Source organism: Euprymna scolopes, chromosome 28 (genome assembly GCF_053919585.1).
Source record: "Euprymna scolopes isolate OS-2025 chromosome 28, ASM5391958v1, whole genome shotgun sequence".
Lineage (NCBI taxonomy): Eukaryota > Metazoa > Mollusca > Cephalopoda > Sepiida > Sepiolidae > Euprymna > Euprymna scolopes.
This window is the reverse complement of record NC_136509.1, coordinates 66,092,364-66,111,528: the sequence shown is the minus strand read 5'-3', so window position 1 is coordinate 66,111,528 and position 19,165 is coordinate 66,092,364. Positions and strand designations below refer to the sequence as shown.

The window sequence follows — 19,165 nt, the reverse complement described above, 5'->3', positions numbered from 1 at the left end:
GTGTGTGTGTATATATATGTATATATGTGTGTGTATATATGTGTGTATATATATGTGTGTGTATATATATGTGTGTGTGTGTGTATATATATATGCATATATATATTTGTGTGTATATATATATGCATATATATATTTGTGTATATATATATGCATATATATATTTATGTGCATATATATATATGTATATATATATTTATGTGCATATATATATATGTATATATATATTTATATACACATATATATATATATGTATATATATATATTTATATATGTATATATATATATTTATATATACATATATATATATATATATATATATATATATATATATATATATAAGGTAAAAACATTTCTAACTAAAATGTATTTTAAAATAAAATTTTCTTCGCTTTTCTACAGAAAAAAAAATGTAAATTTTTTTTTTTATTCTGTAAAGTTTAACTATTACAAAGTAAATAGATTTCAAACTACTTAAAAACACAAACAAAATAAGCCATATAGGTAAAAAACAAAAATAACATTAGTCGCGTTGGTAGCCCAAACACTTTTAATAAAAAAAAGTTTGGCATATTGTATATTTTTGTCTGCTTAAATCGCATTTTAAAGTGTGGGAATATTTTTTAAGGTGGAGATTTTATTTACAAGAATACGTTACACTTTTTAATAATAATAATAATCATAAAAAGAAAACATTTGTAAACAAGCCTCTTAAAAAAAAAATCAGAGAAAACGCACAAACACAGCATTTTACGAGTGTTTGGAACTGCGAAAACTACAGTTCCAAATTGGCTCATATCGGCCGTCTAGATCGTTTTTCTATAGAAAAAAATGTAAATATTTTTTATTCTGTAAAGTTAAACTACTACAAAATAAATAGATTTCAAACTACTTAAAAAAAAAAAAAAAAAAAAAGCCATATAGGTAAATAAAAAAAAATAATAACATTAGTCGCGTTAGTAACTTCAAGGCTAAAAGCCCGAACACTTTTAATTAAAAAAAAAAAAGTTTGGCATATTGTATATTTTTGTCTGCTTAAAATCGCATTTAAAAGTGTGGGATTGTTTTTTAAGGTAGAGATTTTATTTACAAGAACACGTTACACTTTTTAATAATAATAAAAAGGAAACATTTGTAAATAAGCCTCTTAAAAAAACAAATAAGCGAAAACGCGCAAACACCGCATTGCACGAGCGTTTGGAACTGCGAAAACTACAGTTCCAAATTGGCTCATATTTGCCGTCTAGATCGGGCATGCGCACAAGCAAACTTCACTAAGAATGTGTAACTGTGAATTTCGCAGCTCGAAGCAAAGTTTTGCTTTTATGCTTATATGAGTATGGGGACAATTATCGACATAAGCTTCAGGATTATATATATATATATATATATATATATATATATATATATATATATATATATATATATATATAAAATGATATATTATCACATAGAAAGAAAAAAAATAAACGTATTCTTTTTAATGTGTATCGATAATAATGTGTAGAAATGACTTGGGGGTGCTGCAGTTCTACAGCACCAGGCACGAGCCGCCACTGCAACTAACTTAACTATATATTTTTTACAGTTGATCTTTGCAAATTATTTATTTCATTTAGTGTTTTTTGTTTTTTCTTCAGGTCAAATTTAACTTGGATACCAACATGGGCCGAGTATTTAAAAGCAAGAAAGACTTTGACTGGGCCAAGGAAAATCATCGGAAAGTGCATCTTGCTTGGACTCAGTGTTTTCCTTTATATTCCATGTTGCTAGCCATGAATCGGACGACGGTCGACTATTTTAGCTTAGATGTCGAGGGAAACGAACTTGATGTTTTAAAAACAATTCCATTTGATAAAGTCGACATAAAAGTTATGAGTGTTGAAATCCTTCATGGGCCTGGCAAAAAAGCTCTTAAGAAATTTCTAGCATCAAAAGGCTACAAAGAAATTGTATATTTACCAGGTGAAAAAGTTGTTGCTTGGGATATAATGGTGCAAAAGATAGATATGAAATGATATTTTTCTTTTCCAAAATGAATTTGTGGAGTAAAATTATAAAAAATATTTTGGATGTATAATGAGGATATAATTTTATTTTTTTAAATTGTTTCATGTAAATATTTGATATTCTTTGTATTAAAATTTATTTTCCAAAAACTTCTAATTGCTGAGTAGGTAAATGTATTTATCAGAATTTTTTATTTTATTTATTTATTCATTCTTGCATCCTGTTAAACTGTTCATCAGTTATTGTTTGAGTGTTTATGGATTAAAACCCAGTAACTTTCATTTTTAAACCATGTACTTCTCCAGTTGTAAATACGGGACGACCAACTGAAGAAGCCATCTTGGATATGCATACAAATATTTTTTATGCTTTTGGTGATTTATTATTGGTTATCTCATTAAAAAATTTTTATTTTTATCATATCTAAAATCTATGTAGGTACCTATATCTTTGAAAAACAAAGAATGATACCAAATTTATTTTTGGAACACAGTTAATCACTGAATTTGAACTCTTCAAACTTTCTTGGAAATTGGAAAATTTGCTTTCAAACCATTTCTTTCTCCAATTGTCTTGCGTGCTATTGACCCCAAAAACAAAATTTCACAGTATATCTGAAAATAGAATCTTTGAACAGAACTCCTTACAAATGTTATATCATCTTGTGGTAAATGAACATGGAAGTAATAATTATTTGAACAAACCAACCTAAACATTGCATTAACTCTCAGAAAAATATACAAAAATGACACCGAAAACAACTTTGACTGTTCATATAAAATTCCTTTCAAAAAGCTGACACACAAAAATTGTACATTTATAAAGAGAAATAATTACATTTTGTTTGCAAGCAAATATCAAAACATCACAAGAAGCAGGGAATCATACTGTGGATTGTAATCTTTTTCTATCACATCTGATCTTGATCTTTAATTGATGATTGAAGAACATGATCAGATCCTGATCAGCAAAAGATTCAACCATCTGATTCTCATTCAAAAGCGACATCCACACACCACCATTCTTGCAACGGCCAGGATCATGAGAAACACCATCTGTTTTTCCCTGTCCCATGACGGCCCAATGTTGTGGATAACGTAGAATACATTCAGCAGGCGAGGATGCTCAGGATTGAGATAAGCTGTCACCTCGTTGATATACCCCCAATACTGCCGACATTTCTTCTGTTAGAATTCCACAACAAGGACACCTGGATGAATCCCCTAATCCGGAACTGTGGAGTATGGCATTTTGGGGTAATGCATTCTGGGCCAATCGCCAGGTCAAGGAAAACTTTGAGTTATTGAGCAGATCTTCTCTTCTGACAATCCCAGCCAATCAATAAACAAGTTGTCGGCGGTCCCTCTTACTCACGTAATACTTAGCAATACACATGAAAAAATTGAAATGGCTTAAAATATCTCAATAATGCCATACATAGATAGAGGTTGATGATCTAAGAAAGAATCTTTTTAAATTCTTAAAATCCAATTAAAATTAAGGAAGTTATGACTATTATATGTTTGGATATTTTTCCCTCTTTAAGATCATATGCATTTTGTCACATTTTTAAACTACTTTTTCAGTGTTATATCTTTGTTACAACACAAGATTAAGCAATGAAAAGTGTATTTTGTGCAAGGAATAAGAATATGCCACTAAAAGTCCCCAGAAATAAATAGTTTCCAAATAATATGCAGTAAATGCATATAAATATGCTGTAATTTCTTAAAAATGCAAACTAAAAGAAAAGAAGTTAGAAGAACTTAAAGTTGAATTGTAATACATTTTATGCACAAGAAACTGAAACCGTTTAAACATGAGTATACTGTAATATTTCTTTGATATTATTGTAGATTAACACTTTTCATTCACCCCGCCCCACCCCTACCATTTGAGCACTTCTCTTAAATATGTGAGTCTACCTTTTTAGGCAAGTACATGTGAACACCCAGAAAAACTTTAATGAAAGATAAACAAAAATTATTTTAGAATTTAATGTAAAATCATTCCCTATTTGGGGCCACTGTAGCGTTTTAGGGCAGTTAACCATTTTTTTTCTGTAGGAGATAAATCTTGATTTTTCTTTTTTTAGTCAATTATGTGTGGTTTTAAGGAATGCAATTATGGAAGGTTGGGGAGGTTATAAGAAATGCAATTATGGGCTAAGGAAAATTATATGTGAACATCTTGAACAAAACGGATTTGACAGGAACAAAACGAATTTAGTTTCATATAAATTTAATGTAAAATAACCATAAACTTTAAAGAGATTAATCAATTTATTTTTATGGGAAATAAATCACATGCATTTTTCTTGAAGGAAAGATCTTTTTCTGTTTGTTTTTTTAGATGCATTTGTGTGGCTAATAGCATGACCATCGTCATAGATGGCCTGTCAGCTGAAAAATGACGTCATGGCCATAGGTCCTAGCAAGCAAAATAAGTGGAACACAGACTGTCGATAATGAACAGACATTTTTTAAAGAAAGCGTTAGAAAACTTCAAAATTGGATTAAAAAAGATAAACATGATACTTTGTACTGAAACTCATCCAATATTAATAATAAAAATATTAATAATAAAAAAACGAATTGAAAGGGAGAAAAGTTGTTAAAAAGTTTAAAAAGAAAAGCAATACGATTTGATTTGTATGAAACTGAAGTTTATTCAATAGAAATAAATAAAAATGAACAATAAATATTTTTAAATAAAAAAAACAATATATTCAAAATCAAAACTGAAAAACAAACGATAAATTAGTTTAACTGAAAAACGAACAATAAATTGGTTTAACTGAATAACGAACAATTAGTTTAACTGAATAACAAACAATAAGTTAAAAATTAAATTCAAACAAATGTTAGTATAAACAAAGTTACTAAGGCAGAAATATTTTAAACATTGAATATTAAAACTTTTCAAAAATCTGTTGTAGAATTTAATTAAAAGTTTGAATTTTTCTTTTTCTGATATTTTTTTTTTTACTAATATTGTCATTCTCTTTGCGACAAAAATTGTTTATAAGGGAATTCGATGAACTCCATATCAGCATTTTTTCAATTTGCTGAATAGTGTGACCCTCATCACAAGAGTCAACATGAAATAATCGATTTTGATCAGCCAAAATATTTAAAGTTATGTACAGGGCTAAATTTTCTCTGATGAATCGAATATAAAAAAGAATCGCATTTTGTAAGCTTGTTTATAACTATATAATTATATAAGACAAAATTATTAGTTATATCATTTGGGTATAGCAGAGAACCTCTGTTAATACCCTGAAAGTAGCTGTTTAATTCAGCTATTTCTTCAACAGCCTCTCTCCTGGATATTAAATATTTGCAGCTATTGCATTTCAGTTTTTTGAAAACTGCACGACAGCAATAACCTGCTAAGTATAATATAATAGGAAGTAATTCCTTGCATTGATTAACATCATCTTCTGTTACATCTATATTAAATTTATAAACATGTAACTCTTGCTCCCTTGTCATTTCATCCCAGTTAGTTTCTTTTAAATTTTTCAATTCAATAGTTCGATTATTAATTGGTAAGCTTAATTTTAAAACTGACAACATTCTGAGTTTTTTTTCACATTCATACACCTGACGTATTGATATATTATACTGATCTCCACTAAGTTGTCGATACTGGCCAAATCTTGCCTCAAGGTTATCAGTCTGAAACTTTTCTGATAATATATACACCATGTTCAGTACATTTATACAATATTTAGTCAATTCTAAAATTGCATAAGTAGTATGGTGCAAAGCAGTATATGTTTCCTTTGTTAACTTATCAGTTCTTCCAGGAATGCAATTCCAAGTTTCTAACCAGTCACAGAACACATTTAGGAAACTATAATTATCACTATTTAATGTATATGGATTAGCATATTTATTACGAAGTCGACAACCTTTATATGGTGTTTTCACATTCAGTATTGTCCACAAATATAAAATATTTGAATGTATTTTGCGATTTCTGCATAATTTGGCAAGCATTCCTGTTTTCCTAAGGTTAGCAAAACTTAAATAGTATATTCGTTGAAAATTTGCAAAATCAAATTAACATTTTGCCTTTCAAAAGTAGTTGGAGAAAGAGCTTTTGAAGTCAACTTATAGCAATAGTTCACAAGTGATTGAGATTCTAGGGCATAAAGTTTATGTAAACTAGAAAATGGAGCACTTTGGATGTTATCTAATTCATGATTTCCATTATAACAAAACTTTGGGAACATCATGCATTTACGTTCATCTTTTTGGCCAAGCCAATTGTTTCTAATGCATTTTAATATATGCACTGAGTCGAATAAGAAGAAAAGAGGGCTAACTAGATGGGGATAGACAGTTGAAAGCTTTGATGGGCTACAAAAGAAAGACATAGCTTTTTTATTTATTGCATTATTATCTGTTATAACAGATAATACCTTAAACCCTATATCTTCTAAGCCAATTATTACACGTTTAATTATGTCAAATAAGTTCTCACCTAGAAGACATTTAGTTGGCATAACATGCACAACATCCTTATATTGTGAGAATACACTGCTAAGCATAAATGCAAATGCACTTGTGGCAGGTTCATTGCTGTTGTTAGCTAAGCCAACAATATTACCACCTTTATAATCAAGATAAGGTTTCAGATGTATTTCATCAACAAGTAAAGATACTGTGATGTCATTCTGTATTAGTAACTTGAACTTACTTTTAATATACATGAGAAAATTGTTATCGTGTTATTCAATGACAGGATTCATAGAAGTTGATAAGGTTAATCTTCGAATGGTTGAATAGCATGGTAAAATTACATTTTTAGTGTCTCTTAACAGTCTGTACCTTCTAAGGGAGCAGTTATATAATAAGGAAGAAACTACCATCATTTCACTCGAATAATTAACCTTATTCATTATGTTAATTTGTTCATATATGAACTTAATGGCATTAAAATATTTAAATGATTCATCTTGCACTAATAGCAAAAATGATAAGATTAATTTTAATAAAGAACATATTAGAAGTTTTCATTTCCTGTTCTTCGATGTCCATTTTTTTTCAAGTTTTCCATCAAAATCTGCAGAGTATTTTCCTCTGTTACATGTTTAGGAATTCTATACTCCCCTATAGCACTCATTTCCACATCACTACAGAATACTCTAACGGCCAAGTCCGGTTCAATCACCATAGACATTTTTATTTTTGGGCATGGGCATCTCTTTATATGATATATAATGGTGGTATTGTCTTGCCTAATAGAAGTCCAGTAATTTTTATCTATAAACGTTAATTTTTTTTCTAAATCCTCAATATTATGGAAAGTTTTATGTTTCTGTAATTCTAACTCGTCAGTAACACTTTCACATAATGCATGCTTAAGAGCAGAATTTTCTAAACGCATTTTCTTTGCGTTAGGAAACTCTCTAAAAGTGGTTGATGACGATAAATAGGAGGGATAGTTTGGTAATATTCGAGGAATAACACCATCCTTAAGATAGGGATTTTTTTAATTTAACACTAATTGTCTTTTCATGTCCTTATGTGACAAAAAAAACGATAAAATAAAAAAATAAGGTAAATCTGCAGAATTAGTCCAACCTCATAAAATCCTTTTAAATTAACACTTTTCTAAGTTTTCGGGGGTGCCGAAAACGAAAATAATGTTTAAAATTATAGCAAGTTAGTAGTTTCCAAGATATAAAGAAATGTTAGTTAAAAAAAGAAGGGGGGGGGATAATTTAACCTAAAACGACCACTCACTTTATGGCCAATGTTTTTTTTTATTTTAACTTAGGCTACGAACAATTTTTTTTTAAATTACATTTTCGCCTCAATCAAGGCGAAGTGCCTCTTTGATGTAGGAATGAACACAACTAAACGTAAAATGAGCACCTAAAGTTGACCCCCTCTCCCTGACACAAATTCTGTTTACACTTTTTGAAAGAGGGTGCTCATTTTACGTTAAACTGTGTTCATTGTACGTTGACTCCCAACTCCCAACATAAAGGTGGCCATACTCATTTTTCTTCGCTTTTATTTGTTAAAAAGAAAGCGCCCTTAAAAAAAATGATGGGTGCTCATTTTACGTTAAATTTTTATAGAAAAGTGATCCCCCATTTTTTTAAAACTAACATTTCTTCATATCTGGGAAACTACTCGTTTGCCGTAATTTTAATCAGAATTTTTGATAACCCTAACACAAAACTGCGAATAACATATACAAAACTCATAATTTCTCCGCTTACAGTGGGTTGTTTATTTTCTTTATGGAATATACTTCCAAAATAAACTATTAAAATTGTTTAAAAAATAATAGAAATATTATTTTTTATTTCCGGCATTTTGTAAACACTTTTTTTTTAAATAAAAAATAATATTTCTATTATTTTTTTAAACAATTTTAATAGTTTATTTTGGAAGTATATTCTCCAAAATTCTAACACCTACAGGGCCACGACATTTACCACAAATAATTATTAATAAACTTCATAAACTTAAAAAAAAACTTTAAAAAAAAAGTCATAATAAGTTTAAAAAAAAGTTTAATCTATTTCACGCTGATATAAATATTGCACAGTAAAATAGTTGAACTAAAAAGATAAATGATTTTTCTTATTTAGAATTATTTAAACAAGGAATTCCGTTTTTACGATATCGCTTTTATTAATTTGTTAGGTGAAAGTACATAATATTTTCACCATACTCCCCATTTTAAATAAGTTTCTAAATAATTTATTATTTCAGCACATAACTTAAATTACATGTAAAATTCATTTTTTATATACATACTTTCATTTTTATTTTAAAATATGTTCTAAAAAAATAAATAAATAAAAATAAAAAAAGGCGCATTTTTTTTTTTTTTAAATATCTCAAACATTTTAACACTTACTCTGCTATATTTAGATGGAGTAAAATCCTTTCTTTTTATTGCATTAATCCACTGGTAAATTATTTCCTTTTTGGGGGGAAATGAAAACATGGTAACTTTTGGTCCATTTTCGTAGTTACCTCGGTATTTTGGAACTATACATCTCGACGGCATGTTTAAATTTATTTAACCCTCCAAAACTTTAAACCAACTTCCGGTTTAGTCATGAGACACGTGACCAAATTTCAACAGACCGATGTTCATGACGTCTCCAGACTAAATTATAGTCGTCGCTAGGCCATCATATTACGGTAGCCACACTTATAGAGGGATTTTGTTGGGTGTGGAGCTTGCCATTCGGACTTAGTGTTATTAAGTTTAAAGAAGGTTTTTAGGTTTGTCACTCTTACCTAGGATTAAGGGAGTGTGTTTAAAATGTGTTTGATACTCTTGTTAATGGTCAGTGGTTCATAATTATTGGTTTTCGAAACTGTTAGTGTTTAGATTTTGAAAATCAAATTACTTTTAAATTTGCAAACTTGGGTAAATGAGGGTGTGAAACTTTGCAAGAATTAAGACAAAAAAAAAAAGTTTATTTAAAACTAGTGACGTCACTCTAACAGAAAACGTGACATTTGGAAAAGTATCAAGTATTTTTTTGCCCACCTATTTAAATAATAAAGAACTTTTTGCTAAACTGACAAATCATTAAAAAATATTGGATGAATTTGATTTTTATTTTCAACTAGCCATACCTGAACATGCGTTGCTGTGGCTCAGTTTGTTTAAATGGACCCCCCCCCCCAGACAAAATTTATTTTTTATAAGAAGGAATTAGTGTCAGCCTATACTGAGCGACTGGACCTTATTACAAAATTGACCAAAAAACTATCTACATAAATTAATAAGTTTTACTATTTTTGATTATTTACTTTTCTTTTAATACTGTTTTTTTGTTTTGTTTTAAACATATTTGTTACATTAGGTCTGCCTCTACAAATTTCTTTAAATTGACAACTTTTCTGAGTACAGTGATTATGAAAATCGCAATTAGATTTTGTGGCGACAATTAATTTTCTATACATAAAGATGTAGTGTGAACAAATCTACTTCTCTGAGGGTGACGTTTTTCTGTGTCCATATGGTCGTGTATTCATCATCTACCGAAATTTTGCCGTGTAGTAATAATTTTAAATAGTAAAAACAAAAAATTACATAAAAATGGAAAGTACCGATGTATTTTATTTGTGTATTATAGGTCTGGTGTGTTTTGTTGACATAATCTAAGAAAAAGAGCGCAACGATGTAGTCAGTAGGAAGAATAGGTATCATTGCAATGCTATATTTGAATGGTAGGTTAGCGTTGGTTTATTGATGTGAATACCATTAATCCCGAATATAAGAATGGTCAGAGCTTAGCCAATCACAATGGATGGAATCAAACAAGGGAGACTTTTTTTTGTGAATCAAAAAAATGGAAAGAATATGTTATTAGCATTATAAGCGTATGTTGTATTTTCATGGACATTGGCAATATTACATACCTAATGTGCTTCAACAAGTCATATCTTTTTCATTTGTGGATCAATTTTTAAAAGAATTACATTGATGGAAAGAGAATAGAATAAACATTCCAATGATGTTAATGTATTCTTCTTTTATGCGTTCAATGTTTTTATGCTCCAAGTTAAAAATGAAAAAACGGTAAAAAATGGACACCAAAAAGGGAAACTGTTTTTTTCTCAATGTTTACATTTCATGCGTTACATTTGAATACATATGCGCGGAGTCAAATTTGATTGGATATGGCTTAAATTTTACAGGCTATATAAATATAGAAGTTTATCTCTATTGAACTTTGCTTCCTGTAGTCGTAATAATATAAATCAAAGTTACGACCGAGCAAAGTTGACAAAGAATATTTCAAAATTGATAGATAAATCAGCATATACCATCCATTTTCATATAGATAATAGTTTCAGAATTATTTTCATGTATAATATGTAAATATTTGATAACTGTGCAGAAATTCCTTCAAAATGTTATCTTTTATAGAAATTCAAATCCACTTAAAGGGGGAAAAACGGCTCACTATGCACTAATGTGCTGACCAGCGCTCAGCTGACTAAAGTCAGCGCATTAACGAGTTTCATTTGTATTCTCTTACAAATTTTAAAAAGTTTCATTTGTATTCTCTTAAAAATTTGTAGAAAAACGAAAGCAGTAAAAATCAGTTTCATTTTTTATTCTGAGTTTGTCAATTTAAAAAACTTATTTTCAACTTTTTCAAATTTGATTTCCAAACAATACTATTTTGTTGTTTTTAACGCTTTTAGTACACATGTACTAAAAGCGTTAAAAACAAGAAAATGTACGAATTACACGCGTTTCTGTTATCATTGTATTTATAATTTATAATTTCTTACTTGTACTTAAGGTAGAATTCTTTTTTTGTTTTTTTAGTGGTAAAATAATATAATATATAACAATAAAAGGTACTTGTGCACTTATGCTACCATGCTGAAATAATACATTATTATTTAGAAACCCATTCTTAACATGGGGAAGGAAGGGTATTTTGTTAACTATTCTGTACTTTCACCTAACAAATAAAATATATTGTGAAACTTGAATTTATTTGTAACTCATTGTCAAGACCATTTTTTCAAATCTGTAACACACACCCGTTTTTTTTTTTTTTTAACTGAGGATATATAAATAATAATGATAATTATAACAATAATTAGGTGGTTCGATAAAGAATTTAATTGTGATGCATTTTGTAAATTTTTAACTTAACATTTTTCTTTAAATGACTACCTTTTAAAGTTTTCAGGTATGCTGAAAACGAATATCCCATTTAAATTTTCTGCAATTAAGTAGCTTTCCGGATATTAAGCAGTGTCATTGTTTATATTATTGCTGGTGGCTACCTTGGTGTGTGCGTTTGCGCATAGTTTCTCGGGTTACGTTTGCGTGCTCACGCATACCAAGATGGCCACCAGGGATAACATAAGAAATGACATTGCGTAATATCAGGAAAGCTACTTATTTGCAGAAAATTTAAATCACAAATAAACCTAGTACCCTGTCCTTCAACGTAGACCCCTACTATCATGTCTCCTTCTCCAACATCAGGGGTCTACGTTCCAATCTTCCAGAGCTTGAAACCCAATTACAAGAGATGAAACCGGACATATTCTTTCTAAGTGAAACTGGAATAGGGCCGACCACTTCCCTAGATGAATTCATAATTAAAGGATACTCTAACTTAACATCTAAATCTGACCCCCAAGATCGCTATGGGCATGGAGTATATGCCTACAGTAAAGATGGCTTCCCATGTGGTAGGGATATCTCCAGTGAAGACCCTAATTTACCTTATATGTGCTTCCGGGTTGCACTTGCTTACACCACTGCATTTATATTTGCCCTCTATCGCCCCCATAAACATCAGAGTTACTATCTTTAAGAACATATGTGAGAAAATTTACCACATCCTGTTTGCTCATCCTTTGGCTAACATCCACATTTGTGGTGACTTCAATGTCCACAATGTTGAATGGCTAACCCACTCGAACAAGACAGATGATGAGGGGAGGTTCTGTTATGATTTCGCCATTGCCTATGACCTCACCCAGATTGTTCATGAACCCGCCCGTGTGCCCGATACTTCCGGTCAGCACACTAGCCTTCTAGACCTTTTTCTCACAACTTCCCCTGAACTATGTTCATGTTCCATTCTGTTCCCTCTGGGATCTTCCGACCACTTGGTTGTATCAGTTAAGATAAAAACTAAATGCAATAAGTCTTCAGAAGTGTGCGTTCTATCCCAACCATCATAAATGGACCTGAGGTCATTTCGTCAGCATCAAACAAGGCCAAACTATTTGCCAAGAACTTTGCAGCTAATTCTACTTTACACAACGAAAGCCATCAACTCCCCGTATTTCCTCCTATAATAGACAACACGCTATGCAACATACAAATATCTGTGCGTGAGGTCGCTAAGCTAATCAAGAACCTTGATTCCAGTAAAGCAACTGGTGCTGACGGCATTCCAATTATAGTGCTGAAAAAGCTTCAACCAGAACTTGCCCCCATACTTACAAAACTTTTTAAGCGTTGCCTTAAAGAGAGGTGCTTTCCAACATCCTGGAAAACCTCATCAGTATGCCCTGTATTTAAGAACTCAGGTGATGTCGTCCTCCTCCTCACAGTACAGACCAATACGTCTCCTGTGTGTCATGAGTAAGTTGCTGGAATCTATATTAAATAGATTAGTAGTCAACCACCTCAGCAGAAATAACCTTAGTGACATACAATATGGTTTCCGTTCTACTAGATCTACAGTAGATGTGCTAATGGTTATATCTCATAGGATTAGTAAATCTCTTGACAAAAGCTTCTTCTCTAGGGCAATTGCTCTTGACATATCAAAAGCCTTCGATAAAGTATGACATAAGGGCCTACTTCACAAGATTTCCAGCTACAGTATAACTGGAAATGTTTTCTCAATCATTAAATCATTTCTCTCTAAGCTCAGAAGAGTAGTAGTTGATGGGCAGAAATCAGAGGCCCTCAGTATTAATGTTGGAGTCCCTCAGGGTTCCATGCTAGGCCCAATTCTCTTCTTGATCTACGTCAATAATCTCCCAAAACACATACTTAAATCATTCGTTGACATCTATGCTGATGACACAACCATCTATTACAACATATCAAATGCCGTAAATGACAAAGTTCTCTCTGATTCTCTCTCCTCTGATCTTGAGTGCGTGGTACAGGGGGGGGGAAGAGGTAGCTGGTTACTTTTAATGCATCTAAAACCAAGCTCCTATCTTTACATCATCAATGCTCTGATCCCCATCTGGCATCAATTGAAATAGATGGCTCTCGACTAGGGGAAGCTCCATGCTTTGATAAGCTTCTTGGCTTGACCTTTACTCCTGACCTGAAATGGCACACATATATCAAATCGATTGCCAAGGACGCTGGAAAAATGGTAGGATCCTTCTACCGCTTCAGAAGATATCTCATTGCTGATGCATTCTCTACTTATATAAAAGCCAAATACGTCCAAGGATGGAGTACTCTTGCCACATCTGGGCAGGAGCTAAAAGCAGCCTATCCTGCCTTGACAGAGTACAAAATAAGCTTAGTGGGAGGGGGTGCCCTTTTCTCTTCCCTGCAACCTCTCTCCCACAGGAGAGATGTTGCAAGACTGTCTTTGTTTTATTGTTACTTCCATGGCAGGTACTCGTCTGAGCTCCAATCCCTGGTTTCCTCTCTCCGATCTTTCACGAAAAACACCTATATAGCTGAAACCACTATCAAAAATTTTCACCACTCTTTATCTGTGCCAAAACCAAAACATAGATTCTATGAACAAAGCTTCTTTCTTAGAAGTGCACGCCTGTGGAATTCTGTTCCGTCTGCCTGTTTCCCACCTGACTACAACTTGGATGTCTTCAAGTCCAACATAAACAAATTCCTGATAAACCGCCCCCTTAAGTAGACACTTTATCAAATCTCAACATTAACGTACTGTACACGCAATAACTCTTATCCCCGAGTGGCTTTCGGGCCTTGATATGTGGTGACCACCTTGTAAAAAAAAATATATATATTCTGGTACTGTGCAAGCTACATCAAGGATTCATGTAGAGTACGATTTATGGTTGCGTCTCAGAAAATAGGGGTATATTTTGGGCCAGATAGAGAGGATTTACAAAATTGAAAATTGGACTAGTCCCAAAATGCATAAGTTCTGGTTGACTATGGGAATTTCCATCTTTTATGGAAATCCAAAATATATATGAAAAATTTTTTCCGATTTATGTAGTAAATATCGGCCATGAATGCTCTTTAGGCATTCAATGGCTACACCCAAGATTAAGCTCTCCTTTGGTGAGGAGGCAGGAAAATGCCTACTCTCAATAAAGCTATATTTAAATACGACTATAATACTTAGTTTTGTTCATAAATAGACACCCATTGTATAAAACCATGCGTCAGTTTAAAAAAAAATTGAAATTTGTACATCTGAATTTATAATCAATTTACATAAGAGTGCCAAGTTTCATGAAAATAGCTTGAAAAATAAATAAATGGTGGTGAAATTACCGAATTTCTTGAAATGTTGAGGTTCGTAATTTAGCCCACTTTTTCTAAAGAAAATTGTCCATGGAAAAGCCTAAATTTTGGTACATAAAATTCTCATAACTTTTGAACTACTGATGGTATTTGCATAATTCAAACGGTTTTAAGCCTCTTTTAATAGCTCTTTTCATGCAAGCTGATAAATTAACGATTATCTAAAAAGAAAAAATCAACTTGTAATGTTATGTGTATGCATATAAAAAAAACAGTTAATGACGGTGCAAGCACAATATGACGGTGCAAGCACAATATCATAGAAAATATAGAATTTGACCCAGTCTCAACTGGTAGTGGTGGGAGCACTAAATATTGAGAGAAAAAGAGGAACTTCTTTCTCTATAGATGTGGCGATTGTAATAGTGTTGCTCATCAGATGTAATGTAGCATTTTATTATCACAAGTAAATATGGCAGAAATGACGGTCATAAGCTACTTAAGATAGTGGCTATCAGGGTAGATGTATTGAATTTGTATGTGACATCTGTTGGTGCAAACCTACAGTACTTTAGTTCAGAGGGGAATTTCTGCAATCAAAATATTCTATATGGAGATTATATTTCTTGTTCCTTTTTATACCAAGTGACACATTTTGTTTTTAAACTATCCAGTTTGAGATGCTTTTATTTCTTAACTTCACTGATTGAGACATCATTTTATATGAATATTAGTGTAAAAACTGGAGAAAATTTTTCCATCATTTTTATGGATGTACACTCGTAATAAAGAAGTAAAGAAATTTTTTTCTCTCTCAACTATATATTGTGACATAATCCTTAAATTGGATTGGGTCTTAAGAAAATTTTAAAATTTAATTTTAAGCCAACGAAAAATTTATCTTTTTTTTGTTGTTTGATTGGGGCCAATGCAAAAAAGAAAAGAGAGAGAGAAAGAGAGGCCAAATCTAACGAGAGAGAGAATATAGAAGAAAGAGAGAGGTGAGAAGGAGGTTCGGTGGGTGAATTAGCAAGCGAGGTGACCGGGTCACCTGGTCAATGACACGCTTTCTGACCCTTGCTAGTTACTAAGCGAACCAAGAAAAAAGAGGAGGGTAAGAAAAGTCTGAAAAGAGAGAGCGAGAGGGGAAAGAAACATTTTTGTGGTAAAAACACACTCGGTCAACCCCGCAGGAACACATCGTCATGCCGAGCGGACGTGGAAAAATTTCCACCCCAAAACATAGAAAGGCAACCGAACTGATGTCGTCGAAACAGATAATGTAGACCCCCCCCCCCCATCAACAGTGAAAGAAAGGAGATAATGCCAAGGAGAAACTCCATCTCAACAGCGAAATAAATGAGCTAATGCTGACCATAAAATGGCAAGGAACACGGTACACCAAAAGATATATAGTGGAGAATAACCGACACAATGGACGAATGATACATAAGGAATATATTGCATGTTACGAACGGTCGTCCGAAGTGAATAAAATGGTCGTTAAACTTCACGTAGAAAAAGAAAAACTGTAAGTCCTCTCTGCATTATTCGCCAAATAGCCCAAGATGTCAAGATTAGTACAGGGTCTGTGGAAACTATCATTCGTGCATAAGATGTCTACCAGATGGATTCCCAGGTTTCTCACACCATTCCAGAAGCGAGAACGCGTCGAGTGCTCAAGGATGAATTTGGAGATGTGCCAAGAAAATGAGTCAAAATTTTTCAAAAAACTGATTACACAGGATGAAACCTGAGTCCATCACTATGATCCAGAGACCAAACTCCAGTCAATGTAGTGGAAGCACTTGGACTCACCACCTCCAAAGAAGGCAAGGGTGCAGCCCTCTGCTGGCAAGGGCATGCTCCTGGTCTTCTGGGACCAGGACAGAGCAGTGAAGACAGATTTCCTGGCAAAGGGTACCACAATTACAGGAGCCTAATATGCTTCATTTTTGAGGAAATTAAGGGAAGCTATCAAAATCCAGAGGCGGAGCAAGATCAGCAAAGGTACACTCCTCCTGCAGGACAACGCTGCGGTTCACAACTTGCATGTTGCCAGATCAGAAGCACGGGCGTGTGGTTATGAAATCCTTCCTCATCCTCTCTACTCTCCTGACCTTGCACCCTCTGATTTTCACCCTTTACCAGCCATGAAGTTGTTTTTGAAAGGAAAGCGTTTCCCAGATGATGCAGCCTTGATTTCTGAAGTCACGTCTTGGTTGGAGGGCCAACCTGAGGTGTTCTACAAAAACGGTCTCCAGAGCTGCATCAAACAATGGGAGAAATGCATAACTCTGGGTGGTTCCTATGTAGAGAAAGCCTAATAACTGTGCCAAGTTTTGTTGCTCTACTGCTATGGGAAGTGGGTCAGGGGCATTACTTATTGCACACCCCTCGTACCCCTCCATACCCTCGTAATTTGTTTTTTTATTTTTGTTTTATCTCACTCCCCCACCATAGTTTAATTTTTATAATAAAATTAACTTTAAAACGTTATCACTGGTGTCCGTGTTTGTTCTTTCTTGCATGCTGTTGTATTCGTCCTCGTGTCTCCTTTTATTTTCATCCTATAATAAAAATCTATTTTTTAAAAAGTATTTTGATTCTGAATTTGGCCAAGGCTGTTTTACGGAAGAACTTCTGGATTATACCAAATCTAATTTCATTATTCCAGTGCCATACTTTAATATTTCCAAGAAGCATTCAATTATTTATTCTTATTGATAAGTATTTCATTCATCCTGTTTTTTTATTTAAAAAAAAAAAAATTGAATTCATTTGTTGTTTTTCTTCCTGCTTTTTCTTTACAGATTTTTTTTTTACATTATCGATGTATGATTGATTCATTTTTCAATATATTTAAAACAAACACATGTGCGTCTGCGTGACTAAGCATGTTTATATTCTGTTTTTCTTATTTAAAAAGAACAATTTTTTCTTTCTTTTTGTCGATTAATGTAAGTATTTTCAAGAAGCATTGAATTACTTTTTCAATAACTTGAGTGTTATTTCTTCTGCCCATCACACCAATAATGGGTAAGTTTGACACTGTTGTCCAAACTTCCAAACTTGTGCATACGTTGTTGCGGACCAGGGTATAAAATACCCTAACTCGCTACAAGAAAAAAATAATGAAACGAATTGAATGAAGGAAACAAAGAATTCAAATGCTGGAATAAAATAAACATGTCGTTTATTTTCTGTTGAGAAATGAAAGTCTTCGGTGTACACGTGTTCATTCAGCCGTTGACGACTACGCACGTAGAAGGAAAGGGGGAATGCAATAGAGAAACGCGAAGTGGCAAGCCGTCTGTAGAAAGAAAGGGTTAAGCTCAGTAGAACGTCGCGCACATGTCTGTGTTGATGTGCCAAAGCAAAGGGGAGATAGAGTGAGAAAAGTCAATCCAGTTCATGGAGAGAGAAAGCATATAAAGTGTGCTTGCGCCACGTCACAGTAGCAGGGAAAGTGACGTTAGAATGTGTGGTCGGTTCGTCGACTAAGCAGCTCGAATGCTGGTCCAGACGAAAAAGAGGAGTTAACAGGTTTTGTTGGCTTTTATACTGGAGTTAGTGTTCTGGGTGTGCATGTCTGGCTTTCACTTTAAAGGAAGTGACGTCATGGCTCGTGTGTGTGTGTGTGCACGTTAGCGTGTGTGTGTATGCGCATGAATGTGAGTGTGTGTATGAGGATGTGTATATGCGTGTGTGTGTGCGTATGTGCGTGCGTACATGTGGGTGTGTATATGTGAGGGAAAACGTTCGAACGAGACTCCCCCTCCTGGGGAGAAAAAAAATATATATATACAAGAGGAACGTATTTCGCTTTTGTTTTTTATGTATATATATATTTTTTTTTAATAAGTTATATATTGTTTGAAATGTTTTGGCCAATGAACTTTTCGACCAGTTTTTTTTGTTGTTTGTGGTGTGTCGTTTTTTTGTAATTTCTTTGTCCGTTTCTGAGTGTGTATGTTCTTGTATTGGAGTAGGAGAAATGTGTAATTGTTCGTCTATTGCTATAGTGTCTTTTTTTTCTCTTTTTAAAATAGTAAAATACTTTTTACTCCTGTCGAGAACTAAATAAGGTTCGGAATAATTTGGACATAGTGGTTTTTTAACTGCGTCGTTTCTGATAAAAACTTATTTACATGTGTAAATATCGCTTGGAATGAAAATGTTTGTGTCT

General features: G+C 32.7%; 1 protein-coding gene across 3 annotated transcripts in view; it reads left to right on the top strand.

Moving 5' to 3' along the window:
• The window catches only part of LOC145249686 (uncharacterized), a 146,735-nt gene extending 144,569 nt beyond the window's left edge, over positions 1 to 2,166 (top strand). For all 3 annotated transcript variants that reach the window (XM_080111482.1, XM_080111484.1, XM_080111483.1), the window contains one exon: positions 1,641 to 2,166. In XM_080111482.1, the coding sequence (XP_079967608.1) occupies positions 1,641 to 2,018 (378 nt within the window). In that variant the 3' untranslated portion in view covers positions 2,019 to 2,166. The remainder of the gene's footprint in view (positions 1 to 1,640) is intronic.
• Positions 2,167 to 19,165: the final 16,999 nt, after the last annotated feature.